At 43.4% G+C, this 20038-nt stretch overlaps 3 protein-coding genes and 1 long non-coding RNA gene across 4 annotated transcripts; all 4 read right to left on the reverse strand.

Annotated features, from left to right (window-relative positions):
* Window positions 1-881: 881 nt before the first annotated feature.
* On the reverse strand, window positions 882-4611 carry LOC146246243 (uncharacterized). Its single transcript, XM_084683473.1, has 6 exons — window positions 4489-4611; window positions 3507-3637; window positions 3271-3412; window positions 1873-2081; window positions 1594-1726; window positions 882-986 (listed from the first exon to the last, which is right to left on the reverse strand). Exons 1-6 carry the CDS (start codon window positions 4609-4611, stop codon window positions 882-884), a joined length of 843 nt encoding a protein of 280 aa, XP_084539599.1.
* Window positions 4612-5372: 761 nt separating this feature from the next.
* Window positions 5373-7461, reverse strand: LOC146246244 (macrophage mannose receptor 1-like). The gene is made up of 5 exons (XM_084684311.1): window positions 7396-7461; window positions 7216-7285; window positions 6358-6756; window positions 5853-6209; window positions 5373-5683 (listed from the first exon to the last, which is right to left on the reverse strand). The coding sequence occupies exons 1-5, from the start codon at window positions 7444-7446 to the stop codon at window positions 5676-5678; spliced, it is 885 nt and encodes a 294-aa protein (XP_084540437.1). The 5' UTR covers window positions 7447-7461; the 3' UTR covers window positions 5373-5675.
* Window positions 7462-10641: 3180 nt separating this feature from the next.
* Window positions 10642-12189, reverse strand: LOC146246245 (uncharacterized). The gene is made up of 4 exons (XR_014734619.1): window positions 12023-12189; window positions 11800-11865; window positions 11460-11542; window positions 10642-11356 (listed from the first exon to the last, which is right to left on the reverse strand). It is a non-coding gene; the product is annotated as an uncharacterized LOC146246245 (long non-coding RNA).
* A 435-nt stretch (window positions 12190-12624) lies between these two features.
* LOC146246246 (uncharacterized) lies at window positions 12625-14718 on the reverse strand (the record flags this gene model as incomplete). The annotated part of the gene is made up of 5 exons (XM_084683474.1): window positions 14596-14718; window positions 13918-14117; window positions 13650-13787; window positions 13132-13273; window positions 12625-12783 (listed from the first exon to the last, which is right to left on the reverse strand). Coding segments are annotated over exons 1-5 (762 nt in total), but the record flags the coding sequence as incomplete, so codon positions are not given.
* Window positions 14719-20038: the final 5320 nt, after the last annotated feature.

Consider the following 20038-nt stretch of genomic DNA (forward strand, 5'->3'; position numbering starts at 1 on the left):
AATGTAAATGTAGGAGAATTTTGAATTCATTGCATTTTCTGGGATGATTAGATCAGCAGAATATTGTAGTGGGATTTGATCCTTACAATGACATAAGTAGCAGATTAATGATATTTGGAGGTTGCCAACTGCCACTCTGACAAAAATATGCCCATAGACACGCATATACATGTGAAAAAACTGTAATGAAAAGCTTCAACATGCATCTATTTAGTGATCAAATAATATTACAGTCTCATGTCAAAATTTAAACATTTTCAAATCTTCTTTTCTTCCAGGTGGCACCAAAGACACATAAACAGCACCTAACATGGAACACATGACTGCTGGTGAACATGGTATATTTGTCATCCAACTTCATTATCCTTCAGCTGGACGATGTTGTGGGTTGTAAAGATCCAGTATCTCTCTCCCTCAGGGGCTGAGAGCTTGAACCTTTCTCAGACCGACAGTGATGTCTGCTGGTAGCCCTCGTCTGATCAATTCCTCCTGGAGCTGGAATCAACGGCACAGAATCACCGGTGAGACTTAGAGCTGATGAGGAGTAACTGTAATTGGTGTTAAGCTGTCTGGTCCAACAATGACAGAGACACAGACCTGATGCAAGAACACCTCCTTGATGTAGGTTTCGTTTAGCTTGGTCACAGAGGACACCCTCATAGTCAGTCCAACTGGGACTCCTGTGGATGCACAGTGACTTGGTGAACACTCATATTCATACAGGTACATGCATAGGGGAGCACACACACACACACACTTATACATTCTGCCACAATTATACTCTTACGTTAATTATTCAACTTTAAATAACTTTTAAACATTTGTGAACACTTAATTTTAACTTACTAGATACGTCACTTGTCGGTGAATTATCCACTTTCCTAGTTGAGATTTTTGGAGTCGCAGTTGTGGGTGGCAGAATGGTGGTTGCTGGTGTGGGTGTGGTAGGTATTGGTGTTGTAGTGGTAGTTGTATTTGTTGGTGTGCTAGTGGTAGGTGTTGGTGCGGTAGTTGGGGGTGTTGGTGTGGTAGTTTTGGGTGTTGGTTTGGTAGTTGTATTTGTTGGTGTGGTACTTGTCTTATTTAGTGTGGTAGTTGTATTTCTTTGTATGGTGGTTGTGAATTTTGGTCTGCTAGTTGTAAGTGTTGGTGTGGTAGTTGTGGCATCAGGTATAGTAGTTGTGTTTGTTGTGAAAATTTGTGATGTCGTTTTGGGGTCTGGTGTGGTAGTAGTATTTGTTGGTGTGGTAGTTGTAAATGTTGGTGTGGTAGTTGTGAATGTTGGTGTGGTAGTTGTGAATGTTGGTGTGGTATTGGTGGCATCAGGTATAGTAGTTGTGTTTGTTGTGAACATTTGTGTCATAGTTTCAGGGGCTGGTGTGGTGTATAGGTTTCCAACGGTGACAATCACACAACGCAGCTCAGAGTGATATTTTGGGCTGTAAAAATAATATTTACTTTACACATTTTTTAGATGGTAGATTTTTTCTAATTTGATACTTAAAATGATAGATCACGGATTATAAAACAATTGAACTGAGAGAGAACCACTTGATTGATCAAAATGAAGACTGACCTGTCTTTATTCAGTGCCTGGGAGACGAAGCAGATAGGATGGTCCTGTCTGTCGTCATCTGCTGTTGGTGTCCATCTTATCGTGAACTGTCCAGGTGCAGTCGTGATCTTTATAAAATCATGCGGACCACTGACCAGAAGCTCAGAAACGCTTAAAAACAAACAACAACATATTCCCATAAGTATTCTTCTACACTTAGGATATTTAGGATCTTTCCAAGACAGGGAAACTGACGGATGTTAAGTGCACGCTGCCTCCCAGTGGTGAATACATGAGTTACAGTGTATTTTCCTCACCCAGAAAGATTGGCCTCTGCCCTGACTGAGATCTCCAGTGTGTTGTTGACAGAAACGTAGAAGTGGGTTCCGTAGGCCGGCGTCGGGGACAGGAACCTGGGGAGATATTCCCCCTCTGCACAAGAGGGCACTGCAGCCCCAACTGGAGCACAAGGCAGCCATGAATACTGAGATGTATGTCTATCTTTCACGTGCTTCATAGTTGTATATACATGTCACAACCAACCCACACACTCGACGGTTGGATACTTTTCTAATTGTAAAATCCACATTCATCCCCCAGCCTTTTAAAGACAAACGTGCAGCCTACACACTGTAGAAAATATCTACCTTTGATGTCAAACTGTACTGGCAACTTGCTGAGAGGGCTGATATTGGGATGACGTCTTGACTGCGAGTCATCCTTGTAGCTCAGGGTTAGAGACGCAGCGGGGAAGTCCTCCATCACAAGTTCCACTCTGTACGTGTTTTCAACTGGATATGCAGTCTTCCCGTACGATAGCGTGCATGGAAACTGAAGGGTCAGAAAAATAATGTTGATTAAAATTGACTGTAATTATGAAATTTAGTTGGTCTTGGTCAGAGGCATTGCTAGACATGCCATTTTACTGGGGCACAGGCCCCAAATTCATATCCCTCTTTGCGCACAATGCACTACAAGGCTATAGAAACTACCCTTGCTTAACCCACTATACAACAGGTCAGAGACGCATATCAGCTTTGGCAGAGACGTCAATAGTTAACGCAAACATGCTTTTTTTCGCGTTAATTTCAGCGCAAATACCGTTTTTTTGAGCTTCATGTAATATTGTTTTTATGTTTTAGTCCAAATAAGATGATCGGTAGGCCTATCATTTAGAAACTATCTTTAGTTTTGTACTGTTTCTTAGCCTACCTCAATTCTGACTTGTGTGTCGAGTCCGACACCTGGGGGCTATTCCAGAAAGCAGGTTATGTGACATACCCGGGTAAGTCAACTCCCCAGCTGACATCCAACATTGTAGCAACATTGCCAGTAGGTTGCTGCATTATTGTGAATCAGCTGGCGGGTTAATTTACCTGGTTATGTTGCATAACCGGCTTTCTGGAATACCCCCCTGGACCTGTGTGTCCGTGCTGCTGTGGCTATTTGGCAAGCTCAGAGGAGCACGCTGACCTGGAATTCTGAATGCATATAGGTTTGGATTTTTGGTTAAACACTTACAAGCGTTGACTGGGATGCATGTTTTATTTTCCGGGATTATCAATGTAATTTTCCGCGAAAAAATCAACTAAACAAATTGGAAGAAAGAGAATGACTGTTATTATTCTCAGACTCAAATTTGTACAAATGTGACGGTGTCGTTTGACGTTTGAGTATTATACAACTGTCTGCGTGTGTGCTCCTTGGGTCCTCACTTTCAGTATAAAAATGCTTGGATCAAGTGGTGAACAATCAGCACACTCCTGGTTCTCAAGCAGAGCTTGTCTGCACTGAACCAGGTCTCCATCTGGATCATGGGCCAAAAGCTGAAAATCCCTGGGACAATTCATAGGGACTCTGAGAGAGAAAGAGAGATTTTTAGAGAGACAGTGAGCCTCATATTTAGTTCATAAGATCACACAAATTAATATAAATGATAAATGCAACTTACAGCAGAAGAGGTATGACTGTGGTCTGTGGGGATCTGTTGGCTGTCCTTGTGTCAGACCTCACTCCCAGATCCACCGTAGTTCTTAGTCTCCATGATATATCCCCAACATCTGGGGTGATCAAATAACCAACCTCTCGGGTGATCGAATCACCAACAGTCAGTCTATGAAGATGGCCCAACATAACATAACGGGAAAGAATGTTACTGTTGCTCAGGCATGTGACTTAACTGAGCAAATACTATGAACATTTACAAAAATATGCTTGTGTGAAGTGCTATTCCCGAGTTTCAATCAACACTTACTCCAGTATAAAAGGTAGGTTGGTGTCAACATTTCTAATCATGACTTCTTCCCACTGGCACCAGTCTCCACTGCTACTGTCCAGGTTATACAGAGCATTGCTGCTAATACTGCCACAATTTACACTCTGACATGTGCAGATGTTAGCCCAGGTTGAATTGGGACACTCTGGGTTAATGGCCAACTTGAAGCGAATGTCCACCTACAATCATTCAGCAGATATTAAGTCTAACCAACAATTTTACACTGTTGTTTCTATGATGGACCAACTCATCAAAAGTGAAACAATCTGAGGAGTCGAACATTCTAGTTCGGTTTTGAATAGATTGTGTAGCAATAGATACAATACTGAAAAAGTTGAGTACAGTGTAAGTTGCTAGAACACACTTGAATCCTTCACATCAAATGACAAATAAGACACACTTTCAAAACGCTAGCAGATACTACATAATGGTCTTTTTGACATGCTTACATGGATTTATATTCTTATTCCTATTTATCAAATAGGCGGTGATATCTCAGACTGTGCATGAAATAAATAAATACCGGCCAGTTACCACGACCGGTTACCAGTATCTTCCATTCAAAAACATGAGTCCTTGTCTGAGCTACTTTGCAGAAGGCAGATATCCACACTCCCCTGTCGTAACTCAGAACTCTGTTACTACTTTGTGGTCTTACTGTGTAGGATCCGTCTGCATTGACTCCTTTGGGGTTAAAGGTCATGGTCCCTCCGTTGAAGTGGGAGGCTGAGGATCCAGAGAGCAGCAGTAACAGAGGCAGCAGGATGGTAGAGACAGACATGGTGCCTACTGTTTGTGAGCACCTCTGACTGCAGCTTTTAATTACACACAAGCCAATCGGGTCTGAGGAATGAGACAGGTCACACTGGAATGGAGATAATCTATATAAAACAAGCAGTCAAACCAGTTACACATTACATGTATGCTGTCCTTACACAATACATTTTGCAACTGGTCATTTCCAAAGATGATTAACATAGAGACATGTTTACAGAAAATAAGAAATAAACACGAAAACTGGAGCAACAGGTGCTAGAAACCGAGGATGTGGTTGGTATTTACATGCCCTTTCTTTTAAAGGTCCCATGACATGACATTTTCACTTTAGGAGGATTTTAACATTAATATGAGTTCCCCTAGCCTGCCTTTGGTCCCCCAGTGGCTATAAATTTCAATAGGTGTAAACCACGCCCTGGGTATTCTACTTGAGAAAATGAAAGCTGAAACGTTCGGTTTTGAAAATGTTACTTTCTCTGCTTCGCCTGCACAGAGAATTTGGCCCACCAATGAGCTCCTTACAAGTGAGCACGATATTGGTTTTTCCTCAAGACATGATGGCTTGCAAACGACCGAAGCATGGCAGTTAGGCCGAATCCCAATACTTTATCTTACCCCTACCTGTTTAGACTTTCTCAGTGAACTGCTGACATGGCATAATGTTAAACTGGATGTCTGTTTATCTGTTCCTGCAATGAGGGATACTTGATTCCCACAGTAAACTAGAATACAATGACACTTTCACAAACCATCACTTCACGCAGAATATTTATTGACAGAATTTGAAAAAGGTACAAAACATATTCAGTATATTACGATTTTAAATGTTCACGTCTTCACAAAGAAACAACAAAGTGCCTAAATACAACTTTAAAATAACTAACATATGAAAAACCCCATATCTAAAACCCTAAAACAAAAACGTTACCATGTGAAATGAAGTGTAAAAGGAAATAGTAAAAAGAAAAATAGCAAAAACACCTAATTGCTGTTTGCATTCCCGTCTTCCCGTTCTTGTTTCAAGCAGGTGATTATGACAACATGAACTGGACATATTTAGTTGGAATCCTAGTAATCTGTAAACAGAGAGAAGAGAGGAATCACTCTTACATTGTAAACCTGATCAGGTGGGGGAAAGTGAGAGAGAGAGAGATAGAGAGAGCATAAAGAGAGAGAGAGAGACTCATTGAAAGACATTTAATACAGTATAAGTGACTCCATAGACAACACTCATTTAAAGCTCACCATCAGGTGTCTTGGTGCAGATGAAGTTGAGCTTCTCTGTCTGGTGCATGCCCTCCCACTGCTGTGGCCCCTCCCTCGGCATGGCACCTGCCTTCTGACACTCCTCCGAGCTCCCCCCGTGGCCCTGGGCCCAGTTCTGGTGACACAGGGCATGTTCACTCACCCAGAACCAGACCCGCAGTGCACAGGTGAACCTCAGGCCCAGCCAGACATAGGGGGTGGTGGCTTTTCTGGCCCGACGTTGCACCCAGTGCTGGATCCTCTCAGAGTGGATGGACACCAGATCCCATCCCTGCTGTCTGCAGTGGTTCAGGGCTTCCATCCAGGTCTTGTTCTCATGAACCAGGACCAGGTCGTCTGGAGGGGGAGGTGAGGAGAGATGATTACATCTTCATCAATCTCAGTACCAGGATTAACAACAGCTGTTTTACATCATTTTGCAAAAGCAGGAGTAACACCTGATGCTAACACACGATTAATCATCATTGAGAATGTTTAAACTTACCGTCATAGCAGAAAAAATGCTTATTGTAGGTTTCGACACACTGTACGTCATTCCAAAATGCACGTGTCATTTTCTTTGAGGCATCATTTTGGAAATACCTTTCCACACACATCTGATTTATTTGATTATCTGCAGCATTATCAATTCCATTAGGCTCTCCTGGGTTCCAATTTTTGAAGGAAGACACACTCTGGTCAGACCATTGCCAGTTCTTAGATATACTCAGACCAATCCACACATCACCATTACAATTTGACAAGCACAGATTCTGTATCAAATTTTTCTCTGCTGCATTTCTCACACTGGCCAGGTCTGTGTGATTCGCCCGACAGTAGCTCTGAGATTCATTCCATGTCTTTTTCTCAGTAATGCAGATGTACTGATGGGTATTGTTTCTGCCTGTTGAAGATACAATAAGTGAATCCATTTAAAATTTAAATGAATGACTCCAGTAGATATGGAGAATGACATTAGTTATTAATTGACTTAAATAAACGTTTGTGGACAGAAATGTCCACCCTGTTCAGTCTGTCTGTGTGACTGACCATGTGATCATTTGAATGACTAATCTGAATGACAGATATACAGACATACAGCTCAAATAAATAAGCAGTGAACAAAACATGAGTGGATATAAAGGGATGTGTTTTCAGAAATGACTTTTTACCAACCACATCTGTGTTGTGTTTTCAGCCTGTTAAACGTCTTTACACTGTCAAATCCAGGAACTTAGAACATTTTCATTGGTAAAATACAGTGTTTTTTCTTTATCATTGAAGGTCAAAGGAAAAACAATTTGTCATACTGGTGTAATGACTAAATCTGAAAAAAATGTACATGATACTTTTCTCCACTCACCATCATAGCAGACAAAATATTTATTGTCTGAACATTCGCCAGTGTTCCATTTTGCTTCAGTACCGAGTTCCTTCATGTACACACACAGCACATCGTTTGTATACTGTGTCTGAATTTCTGTACTAAACCAGCTTGCGTAGTGAGAACCGCATGACGTTTTATTAAAAGGAAGTACTTCACCATTGAGAGACCATGTCCAAATGCCCTTATACAACCCAATCCATGCATCATCAGTTTGATCAGGAAGGGTTGCATTGTCATAGAAGGTGGCCAGGTCAGTGTAGTTCTCTCTGCAGTAACTCTGTGCTTCAAACCAGTTCTTACTCTCATTCACATACTTATAATGGAAAGAGAGACATGAGGGGAGGATGCTGAGCCCTATAGAGAACACACACAACAACACAACTGTCAATCAAACAGCTCAGGGTTGTACATGTATTTATCCCGTTAAAGTAGCGTCACGTATTTGTGATCGTTCGAAAGCGGGCCCCACAGAGTACCGTCACACATATGTGATTCTGAACATTCCAACCGACTATTTTCCGATAGACAAAAACTAGGCTATATGACAAACGCAATAGTATGGCTTCAAAATTTACAATTAGGAGGCTAACAAGTAACACTAGCAGGTAGTAGCATTGCTTCGAGTATTATGCTAGGTTGCTAGGTAACGGAAGCTAACTAAAGCTAGCTAGCTTTCGTTTTGAAAAAATAACTCACTCTGGTGGCAGCGTCGGTAATATTTAGAACTCACTCCTCTGAAGGTTATGATGTTAGCTGCTCGATATTTTACTGTGCATGCTAGTCTGTTCCAAAAGGGGTGTTACATAAATGCAAAGCCTTCCCACCTGACAAAAATATTCTGTAGTAATTGAATATTTTATTTGTTAATGTGTTTCAGCCTCTGGTTTGAAGTCCGATTTCATGTAAAAAACAATTGACTGCATTGGAGCGATCAGTATTTCTGAATATTAACACACAGACTGCTCTCACAGAAATAAACAAAACACACCAACAGTTAAAATACACACACATAAACGTACCTGATAAGAAAAGTAACATTAGTAACACAGATTTCTCCATCACTGTAGATTTGAAGAAACGAAAATATCAGATAACATTGTTTTAAGTCATTAAGAATAGCTTATGGTAACATTGTACAAGGCTATATTAACTACTCTGTAGCAAATTTGCATTATAAAGAGTAAGAATAATGCAATTAAATAGGAGCTATGTAGTTACACTTCTGTTTAGCAGAACAAGTTAAACTTGGTATGAGGGAGGTCAGGCTATTCCAGGGGTAAGTGGATGTTAACATTGATTTTGTTTTGTTAGCAAAATAACTTTAACTGGCCTTTTATAACATCCATACCCCTTACATCACACCCCCTTATAACATGTTTGTAATAACTTATATCACTTAACATCATTGAATTTCATATGAATTAATATTTACCAAAAATGTGTTTTATAATATCAACGATCTTGAATGAATCCTACCTGATGTTGGGTGAGTGAATGCTGTGGGTGCTGCTGATGTGAGCTCTGACCTGCTGTCAGTGTCTCCTCCCCACCTCCCTGGACAGTGTTTAATACCTCTACAGAGTAGCTGATTCATGCTCCCAGAAGATAACGTTTTTCCATAACATAATTTGCATCATGGGTAAAGAGCATCTTTGTGTGATGATGTTCACAGGGGAATGTATGTTCATGTTTATTTTACTATCTATCCATCAGCAAAACATGAAAAGAAAAAGAAAAAATAAATACATGCAAATCATGAGAATGCAAAGCATTAGAGATCTCTAATGACATGAATGGTGGAACCTGTTTTGAGGCATCATTGCTGTGACCAGGATAGCAATGGGGGACATGAGGATATTTCACTGTGGGCTCGTGGAGGGCAGTTACCATAAAAGGATATACATACATTTGTACACACGCACACACAATCTCTATAGTATGTCCTATATGTGTGTGTGTATATGTGTTTGTATGTGTGTGTGTGTGTGTGTGTACTAGGTTAGAGGTGTAGGAATGCACAGGGCCTTGTTGGATCTCCTCTGACACAGCACTCACACGGTCCTTTCCTGCCGTCAGTCACTCCCCAGTCTGGCCCTCTCTGTCTGATATCAGTACTACCCGTTTGTGGGACTTACATACACATGCAGGGAACAGGAAACAAAGCACAGGTGAAAACAATATGACCTCATACGACCTCAGAACAGATGAAGAAACAAAGAAACAATCAGAGACCTCTAGTGGGCAGAACAAGTCCATAACCCTGCCAGTAACATGTCTGCCTCGATGTTATGAAACATTCTTCACAAACCAATACAACTGAATTTAGCCTCAATGAAACACAAAATGAAACTTAATATTAATATTATAATGTAACGTTTGTAACGTCACTACGATAAAAAACGTTGTTATTAAAAAGTGCCTTTTTGCCATTTTTTTGCTGAACCCCACTCCCACCTCTTGCATTTACACTTTAACATCAAGTAATGATATGCACGCTGTTAAGCTTGATCTCTGCCTGGCTGCAAAACATGAGTTTGTGCGAAACATCACTTATTATGAATGGTTTGACATGAGCCCAAATACCTTGACATTTTCATATGAATGAAATGTAGAGGCCTATCTATGTAATTGTGTTACAGTAATGGCTAAATCATTATCTGTCAAATTCTTCCCTTTTTGATAGAACTTGATGAAACTAATGTAAACTTAAACCAATGTTATATTCTGATTGGATAGACAGTTTCTCTGTCTGGTGCTTGCTCTCCCACTGCTGAGTCCCCTCCCTCGGCATGGCACCTCTCTCTCTCTTCCTTTCTCTCTCTATCTCTCTCACTCTCTCTCTCTTCCTTTCTCTCTCTATCTCTCTCTCTCTCTCTACCTTTCTCTCTCTATCTCTATCTCTCTCTCTCTTCCTTTCTCTCTCTATCTCTCTTTCTCTCTCTCTCTCACTCTCTTTCTCTCTCTCTCGCTTTCTCTCTCTCTCTCTTTCTCTCAGTCTCACTCTCTCTCTCCCTCGCTTCCTCTCTCTCTATCAGCTTGTCTATGAAAAGTCACTGGGCTTTAACGCAATCTAGGGATTGACTGCCTGTGGCAAGAATCCCTTGAACATAAGGATGATCCGCATGACAAAGCAGTTATGAACTTGTTTGAGATCATTACTATGGAAAGATGAGACAGATTCAACATCAGTTTGCAAGACCTCCTTAGTGGTCTCCATGGTTGCTTCACTGAGGTCTCTGTGGTTAGACCTATTAGCACGCTTTAATCTGGAAACATATCACTCTTAAACCAGCTTCTGAGCTAGCCAACCTAATACAAAACTTTCGCTACAGAAGAAGTAGTTTACAGTAAAAATATGTAGATGCACCAATGGGTGTATGTATTTAAATTTTATTTGTGTTTTTATGTATATGAGAGATCATTTGAATTCATTCTTTCAGCAAGTGGGTTGATAAGATCAGCAGATTGAATGTTGCAGAGAGATTGGATCATGTTGACAAATCATATGATTTGAGTAGCAGAACAATGCCACTGAGAGGTTGCCTACTGCCACTCTGACACAAAAATAAGAATGTAGATATGCATAAACATAGCTATAATACAAACATTAAATACAAAGCTTCAACATGCACCCATGTAAGGTCTAAAACACAAAACCGTTCAAATCTTCTTTTTCCTCCAGGTGGCACTAAAGACACATAAAGAGCATGTGACATGGAGCACCTGATTGCCGGTGAACATAAGCGCAGCTAGTTCAGGCAGGGCAATCGGGCAGCGCGCGTCATTCATTTATCGGGGACGTAAGGCGTCTAGTAGTATAGTATATAGCATAGTATATTTTTAGGTGCGTTTGACTTCATGCAGCGCCGGCGTCGCCTGCAGCTCGGCTGACTTGAAGCAGCCGATGGCATTCTTAGCTTCAAGGCAGCGTCGGCGGCGCCGGTGCTGCATGAAGTCGAACACACCTATTAATCCAACTTCATTATCCTTCAACTGGACGATGTTGTGGGTTGTAAAGATCCAGTATCTCTCTCCCTCAGGGGCTGAGAGCTTGAACCTTTCTCAGACCGACAGTGATGTCTGCTGGTAGCCCTCGTCTGATCAATTCCTCCTGGAGCTGGAACCAACAGCACAGAATCACCGGTGAGACTTTGAGCTGATGAGGAGTAACTGTAAACTGGTGTTAAGCTGTCTGGTCCAACAATGACAGAGACACAGACCTGATGCAAGAACACCTCCTTGATGTAGGTTTCGTTTAGCTTGGTCACAGAGGACACCCTCATAGTCAGTCCAACTGGGACTCCTGTGGATGCACAGTGACTTGGTGAACACGCATATTCATTTTCCACCTTCCTAGTTGTGGTGTTCGGCGATAATGTAGTTGTAGGTACTGGTGTGGTGGTGGGTTGTTTGGCGTTTGCGATAAAATAAATCAATTTTGTGGTATTTAGAGCAGAAGTAGGTAAAAAAAATACTAAATTTGGACAGATTCATGTGACAATCAAAGCCGCAGAAACATAATCCTATTTAAATGGAACAGGTTATGAAGTACCTACTCACCAGATAGGTTTCCAACAGTGACAATCACACAACGCAGCTCAGAGTGATTCTTATTTCATACTCGAGCTGTAAAACATCATTTATTTATAATTGTTGATGGTCGATTCTCATCAAAATTAGCACTTGAAATGCTAGTTGACATATTGTGAGAACAATAAAGTGAGAAAACAAGCAGGTTTAGCAAAGTATAAACAGGTATGTTTTCTCATGGAGACAGACTGACCTGTCATTATTCAGTGCCTGGGAGACGAAGCAGATAGGATGGTCCTGTCTGTCATCATCTACTGTTGGTGTCCATCTTATTGTGAACTGTCCAGGTGCAATTGTGGTCTTGGTGAAATTGTGCGGACCACTGACCAAAAGCTCAGAAACGCTTAAAAATAAAATACATCAGATTCCCATAACTATTATTCTACACCTGCGATATGTAGGATCATTCCTAGACAGGCAGACTGATTGATGTAAAGTGCACGCTGCCTCCCAGTGGTGAATACATGAGTTACAGTATATTTTGTGTTGTTGACAGCAACGTAGAAGTGGGTTCCGTAGGCCGGCGTTGGGGACAGGAACCTGGGGAGATATTCCCCCTCTGCACAGGAGGGCACTGCAGCCCCAACTGGAGCACAAGGCAGCCATGAATACTGAGATGTATGTCTATCTTTCACGTGCTTCATAGTTGTATATTTTGATAAATTTACCAACCCATCTACACACTCGACCGTTGGAAACGCCCCCCCCCCCTCCCCATCCCCCAGCCTGTCATAGACAAACGTGTAGCCTACACACTGTATGATAATATCTACCTCTGACTGCAAACTGTACGGGCAACTTGCTGAGAGGGCTTAACAAGGATCTCCGGTTGGACTGCGAGCCATTCTTGTAGGTCAGGGTTATAGATGCAGTGGGGAAGTCCTCCATCATAAGCTGCACTGCGTACGTGTTTGGAACACTGGAAGTGTTCAGGTAAGATAGCGTGCATGGTGACTGAAGGGAACAAACAATAACGTTGATTAACTGTTGGATTAAAGTTGATATAACTGTACTGAAATGTTAGTTTGCTGTTCTTATGTAGTCTTAGGTAGGCTAAGTTATGATTATTGTTATCATTAATAATAATGTTTATTGTTGAATGAATGTTTGTCAAATTGTTTTACTTTTTATTTGGTTTCTTCTTGTCTTATTATTTTTGTGTCTGTATTGTCTATGTGTAATTGGAAAATAATGACGAATAATAATAATGATGACTAATTATTTACACCACAGTCTTTCAGTAGGGAGTGTGCCACTTGAAGTATAATAAATATTCAACTGTCCTCCCTCGGTCCTCCTCACCTTCAGTGTAAAAATGCTCGGTACAGGTAGTGAACAATCAGCACACTCCTGGTTCTCAAGCAGACCTAGTCTGCACTGAACCAGGTCTCCATCTGGATCATGGGCCAAAAGCTGAAAATCCCTGGGACAGTTCACTGGAACTCTGAGAGAGAAGAGAGAGAGAGAGAGAGAGAGAGAGAGAGAGAGAGAGAGAGAGAGAGAGAGAGAGAGAGAGAGAGAGAGAGAGAGAGAGAGAGAGAGAGAGAGAGAGAGAGAGAGAGAGAGAGAGAGAGAGAGAGAGAGAGAGAGAGAGAGAGAGAGAGAGAGAGAGAGAGAGAGAGAGAGAGAGAGAGAGAGAGAGAGAGAGAGAGAGAGAGAGAGAGAGAGAGAGAGAGAGAGAGAGAGAGAGAGAGAGAGAGAGAGAGAGAGAGAGAGAGAGAGAGAGAGAGAGAGAGAGAGAGAGAGAGAGATTTTTAATCAACCCTTGTATTTAGTTCATAAACTCATGCAGATTAAAACAAATGATGAATGCAACTTACAGCAGAAGAGGTATGACTGTGGTCTGTGGGGATCTGTTGGCTGTCCTTGTGTCAGACCTCACTCCCAGATCCACCGTAGTTCTTAGTCTCCATGATATATCCCCAACATAGGTGGTGATCCAGTTACCACTAGACAGTCTATCAGCATGATCGTAAAGTATGTTACTGTTGCTCAGGCATGGGACTACACTGAGCAAATACTATGAACATTTACAAACATAAATGCAGTTCTGTAAAGTATTGTTTCTCAGATTCATTCAACACTTACTCCAGTATAAAAGGTAGGTTGGTGTCAACATTTCTAATCATGACTTCTTCCCACTGGCACCAGTCTCCACTGCTACTGTCCAGGTTATACAGAGCATTGCTGCTAATATTGCCACAATTTCCACTCGTACATGTCCAAAGATTAGCCCAGGCTGTAGTGGAACACGTCGTGTGAAGGGCCAACTTGAAGCGAATGTCCACCTACAATCATTCAGCAGTTGTGAAGTTTAACCAACACATATGACAATTAAGACACTTTCACAACGCTAGCGGATACTACACAATGGTCTTTTTGACATACTTGCATGGCTTTGTATTCTTACATCTATTTATCAAATAGGTGGTGATATAAAGTTAAATCTAATCTGAATTTTATAGGACTCCTTGTATCTTGTATCCCATATATTTTATATTGTAACTCTGAGTGCTGTACTGTACCCTGCTGCTGTTGCAAACTGCAATTTCCCCACTGCGGGACAAATAAAGGATTATCTTATTTTATCTTAATCTAATCTAATATCTCAGACTGTGAATGAAATAAATACCAACCAGTTACCACAACCAGTTACCAGCATATTCCATTCAAAAACATTAGTCCTTGTCTCTGAACTTTGCAGAAGGTAGATATCCACCCTCCCCTGTCAGAATTCAGATCTCTGTTTCCACTTTGTGGTCTTACTGTGTAGGATCCGTCTGCGTTGACTCCTTTGAGGTTAAAGGTCATGGTCCCTCCGTTGAAGTGGGAGGCTGAGGATCCAGAGAGCAGCAGTAACAGAGGCAGTAGGATGGTAGAGACAGACATGGTGCCTACTGTATGTGAGCACCTCTGACTGCAGCATTTGCTTTTAATCACACACAAGCCAATCTGGTTTGAGGAATGAGGAAGGTCAAACTGGAATAGAGATAATCTATTTATATGAGCAATCAAACCAGTTACACAGTAAGTGTAAGGCTGTCCTTACACAATAAATTTTTTGCAACTGGTCATCATCCGAAGATGATTGACATGGACACGTATACAAAAACGGGGTTTCAAAACAAGGAGTTTCAAAACCATACACGGCGCCTCATCTTGGCGCAGGAATCCTCCACCTCTCCAAACCCCACACACCACCTAACTGTGGCTCTCCCTCTTAAACAAAACCCCTCTGGTCTGATCAGTCCCAGGTGCACGGAACGAAGGAGGGATGACTCACAGAGTGCTCTGTTAAAACTGTTTGTACAAACTAAATAAATTATATTGAAACCGCCATTTTGACTATGTTCCAATCTATACAGTGCTGCTGGAATTTTCGATGACACTGCCCTGTTACTCTCTCTCTCTCCTCTCTCTCTCTCTCTCTCTCTCTCTCTCTCTCTCTCTCTTTTACGCATACACACTCTCTCTATTAGCTTGGCAATAAAAAGTCACTGAGCTTTAACGCAATCTAGTGATTGAATGCCTGTGGCAAGAATCCCCTTGAACATAACGATGATCCACATGACAAAGCAGTAATGAACCTGTTTGAGATGAGCACTGTGGAAAGATGAGACAATGATTGCCAGATTCAACTTGAGCTTGCAATACATCCTCATGCGGGCGCGTCTCAGCAATCGTCATCACGCGTCAGGGCACACCCCCCTAATAGGGCGGGGTATATAGCAGGGATCCCAGCTCCTGCATTGCTAGTGCGACGCAGACACTCTCGGTCTCCTGCGGCCTCCTCCCTTTTGTCTGGTTCTTCTTTTTCTTCTTCCTCAGGGGGAATGCGTCACCGCTCTCTGCCCAGATGTCGAGACGGTGTCTCAGGAGACGGTGTCTCAGTTGGGTGCGGCAGGGAGCCGCTGCGAGCACAACCATACGCCAAATCAAATATTACAATAATGTATTGTAACGCGTGTAATAAAGTATCAAGTAACATAACATTACTGAGTCCTCCTGCCTGAACCATATTACTCTTAAACCTGCCTCTGAGCCACCCAACCTAATACAAAACGTTTGCTACAGAAGTAGTTTACAGTAAATCAGTAAAAATATGTAGATGCAGCAATGGTTATATGTATTTAAATTTTTATAATGTTTTTACGTATATGAGAGATCACTTGAATTCATTCTTTCATTAACTGGGATGATGAGATCAACAGATTGAATGTTTCAGAGAGATCGGGGCAAATCACATGATTTGAGTTGCAGAACAATGCTACTGAGAGGATGTCTACTGACACTCTGACACTAAATTAAGCACGCAGATATGCATAAACATATCATATGCATAAACATATATCTATAAAAACATTCAATACAAAGATTCAACATGCACATATGTACAGTCTAATGTAAAACACAAACATTTTCAAATATTTTTCCTCCAGGTGGCACCAAAGACACAAACAGCACCTGACATGGAGCACCTGACTGCTGGTGAACATAAGCGCAGCTAGTTCAGGCAGGGCAATCGGGCAGCGCGTCATTCATTTAACGGGGACGTAAGGCGTCTTACTCCACCTTCCACCCACTACCACACCCATGTTAGCAGCGCATATCCATTGGGCCGCGTCCGATAAGGCGTCTTTAAAAGACGCGAGGATATGCACACTCACCCCGGTCGTTGTATGATCAGTGCTGCTGCCGCCCTCCACCGTCCCCTTCTCCCCCACGCTGTTTGTATGTCTAACCATCAGGGGGATTATATCTCTATTGCTCCCTGCCTCATATGTCATGTATGTATGTGTTGCATCGAGGAGGCAGGGAGTGCTTCCCTTAGATCATCCACTCCGCCAAAGTCAATCTACATGTCCATGTCATGTAACAATAAATGTAACCGGACAGGTTAAAAACGTTAGACCCTTGAATACACAACAATACCAACAATGTATTTATGAACACGGTTTTATTGATATTAACAAAGTTTAAAACAGGAGACTGTCATCCTATAAAATACTAGCAGAGGAAATAACACAAGAAAACAACTCATCAATTCACAGTTAGAACAGGGTGGCCAGACTAGGCGCCGGCAGTGGAAATGGGTATTATCTGCAAACCTGTAAAGAGGGCTATAGTAATCTAACCGACCGTGTGGTAACCCTATAGTGGAAAACGTCAAGATGTGCAAAGTTTAAGCAGTGATCCCCACTGAGATCAGTCTGTGCAAAGCGTGTAAACAATGACACTGCAAACGTACGTGCAAAAACTGCAAACAATCTGGCACTATAATAGCATGTGCAATATGCAAACAGCTGGAGGCTAAATGAGCCAACAGGTAAGATCACCACCCAGTATGACAACACAGAGCCCCAGGTATGAAGATAATCGATATAAATATGGTGACACTGCGGGCAGCCAGTGGAAAGTCTAACCACAATTTAAAATACACAATTCCCTACTCTAACGGGGAACGGATTCGAAGGCCAATCACCGTTCGACAGTACTCACGGCCCAACCCACGGCCTAGCCAACCGAAGTCCAGGAGGAGGTTGAGGGACAGATGCGAGCCTGTCGGCCACGCCTACGAGGCACTGACGTTGTTCCCCCGTGCGTTAGCAGCCCAGCTCAGACTGGGGAAACAGGAAACTATAATCCACACCAACAATAGTTCGTCTCGGGGTAGTCGTCCACACTGCTGATGGCGTCTGCTTCTTCTGTGTGCTGGGGAAGTGCAGGAGGTGTATAATTAAACGCAACCAAATGTAACGATCACGGTTGCAGTTGTTCTTACACACATAAAGTAATAGCGGGGCTACTTCCCTTTATGGCGTGGAGTTGAGTGCGTTGAACAATCTGATGGGGCTTGGAGGCACCGTGCTGACCGATCATCCAGGACTCGGGGAAGAGGGCGGCTGGCTCCGGATCTCGCCTCCGTGTGTGGAAACCGTTGTCGTCCGTAGTCGGGTGCGAGCCCTGAGAGGAGATCTTGGTTTGTTCTTATGCCTTTACCCAGCCAATCCCGTAGGTGGTCAAATCAGCCCGCCGATAAGGAACACCTGTAGAGAGATGTCACGCAAACACCGACACAGCAAACATACAGAACGATATCGGCTGTCCCGCCCCCAAACATGTGTTCAAATGAATGACATTTGCTCCCGTTACAATTTATGACGTCATCGAGATAAATCAAGAGGTGATCGTACACTTGTGAGCCGAGGCAACGTTGCATTAATCTCTGAAACGTAGCTGGCGCATTGCAGAGTCCAAAAGGCATACGTTCAAAGTGGTAGAGGCCAAAGGGTGTAGTGAACGCAGTCTTCTCCTGGTCCTCTGGTGCGACATCCACTTGCCAGTATCCGCTCGCCAAGTCGAGCGTGGAGTACCATTTGGCTTGGGTTAGGCTCGTGAGGGACTCCTCAATGCGCGGCAGGGGAAAGGAGTCTTTGTGAGTCACGGAATTAAGCTTGCGGTAATCCACACAGAATCTCCACGACCCGTCTTTCTTTTTTTGCCAGGACCACTGGAGCTGCCCACGGACTCGAACTTTCTTTCACCACCCCACTGTCAAGCATGCCCTGCAATAAGGCCCTCAACTCTGGGTAGAGGTTTGGAGCGACAGGGCGGTAGCGTTCTCTTATTGGGGGTGCTGTGCCAGTGGGTATCTGGTGGGTGACCACTGAGGTCCTTCCAAAATCTTCATCGTGTGCAGCGAATATGTGTGACCACTTCTGCAGGAGGGCCTTCAGTTGTGCTTGTTGATAGTCATTCAATTCCTCCCCACGTAGTGCCAGTGCCGGGTGCTCCTCGGTTGAAGTCTGCCCTACGTGCTGTACATCGACCTCAACTATCTGGGGACCAGTATTGCGCAGCACCAACTTCGACCGCCCTTGTACATCTCTGGGGTCAATCTGGGTCACTGTAGCCAGGGGGCGTCGTTGAGGTAGTTCCAGCGGGAAAGGATTAGGGTTGCAGATGCGCAGGGGGACCCTCCCACCACGGGTCCAGCTCAAAGATCTGGCCACTCTCCATTCGTGCCCATGGTCTTCTAGGTCTTCAACCAGGACCAGGCAATCCTGTAGGCCAGCTGCTTGTGGAACTTGGGCCCAGATAATAGTCTCTGTGGTAGGAGGTAACCTCACTGGGGACTGCCGCTGGAGTCTAGCCACCCCTTGTAGCTCCATCTGGCCCATCGACGTATCCGCTTTCTGGCAAGCGGCAAAAGCTGCATCCCAAGCCTTCTCTGCATGAGGAGAGAACACAGATTTAAATGCCGTCACTCCTGGGTGCCCCCTACGGAATACCTCTGTCCAACAATCCGCCACCACATTCATTCCAAGGAGGCCATATTCTGTGTTTATACAATCATCCCTCACAATAACCACACCCTTTTTCTTAATGTCTATTCCCCCAATACTAAAATCCAAGACAGCATAACCCACATAAGGAATACGAAGACCATTGGCCGCTTTCAAGGTTAGCCATGGTATACCACTGGGATCTTGTATGCACTCCCCCCCAAAATAGTGCTGGAACAGTGTTTGGCTGAACATGGTGACTTGGGAGCCAGTGTCAAGTATAAATGGAACCCGTTGCCCTTGAACAAACACTTCCACTTCAGGGCATTTGCCCACCATTGAGGGCCTTTGTGGGGGTACGATCTGGGGCCCCTCCCGGTTCACTCGCCCTGCTGTGACCGGGGATACCGAAAACCCGGCTGGTGCGGCCGTCGCCGTGGGCAAAACCTCTGAATATGCCCAGCCTCCCCGCAGTCGCGGCAAATGGCTCTCCCTTGGCCATCCCATTGGTAAGACGTATTATCCGGGGGGGCAGACCCTAGCCGCTGTCGTCTCGGGTCATGTTCTTGACGCCAAGCCTGTTGGGGGTTTGCACCCATGGCCGGCAGTGCTGTAGCACCGGTGGCTGGTATGATGTTTAAACGCCCTTGCAGCTGTTCGACGATGGATTTACTTAGGAGGCTCACCTGTTCTGTCAACTCTTGACGCAATTCGGCTCGGAGGGCTTCCTTCATTTGCTGCCAATCAGAGGTGACCGTTGAGGGCCTCTTGGATGTTGTGGCAACAGTTGGGCAAACTTGGGCTTCTTCAGTGTGGCCCAGTTCACGCTCCAATGCTTTTGCCTCTGCACAGACCTGGACAAATGTAAGCGTTGTGACCCTTCTGAGCTGTCTTTGCAGTTCTTGTTTGGCTAATCCCTGCCT

Source organism: Hypomesus nipponensis, chromosome 20, assembly GCF_054491055.1.
Source record: "Hypomesus nipponensis isolate SF chromosome 20, ASM5449105v1, whole genome shotgun sequence".
NCBI classification, from domain to species: domain Eukaryota; kingdom Metazoa; phylum Chordata; class Actinopteri; order Osmeriformes; family Osmeridae; genus Hypomesus; species Hypomesus nipponensis.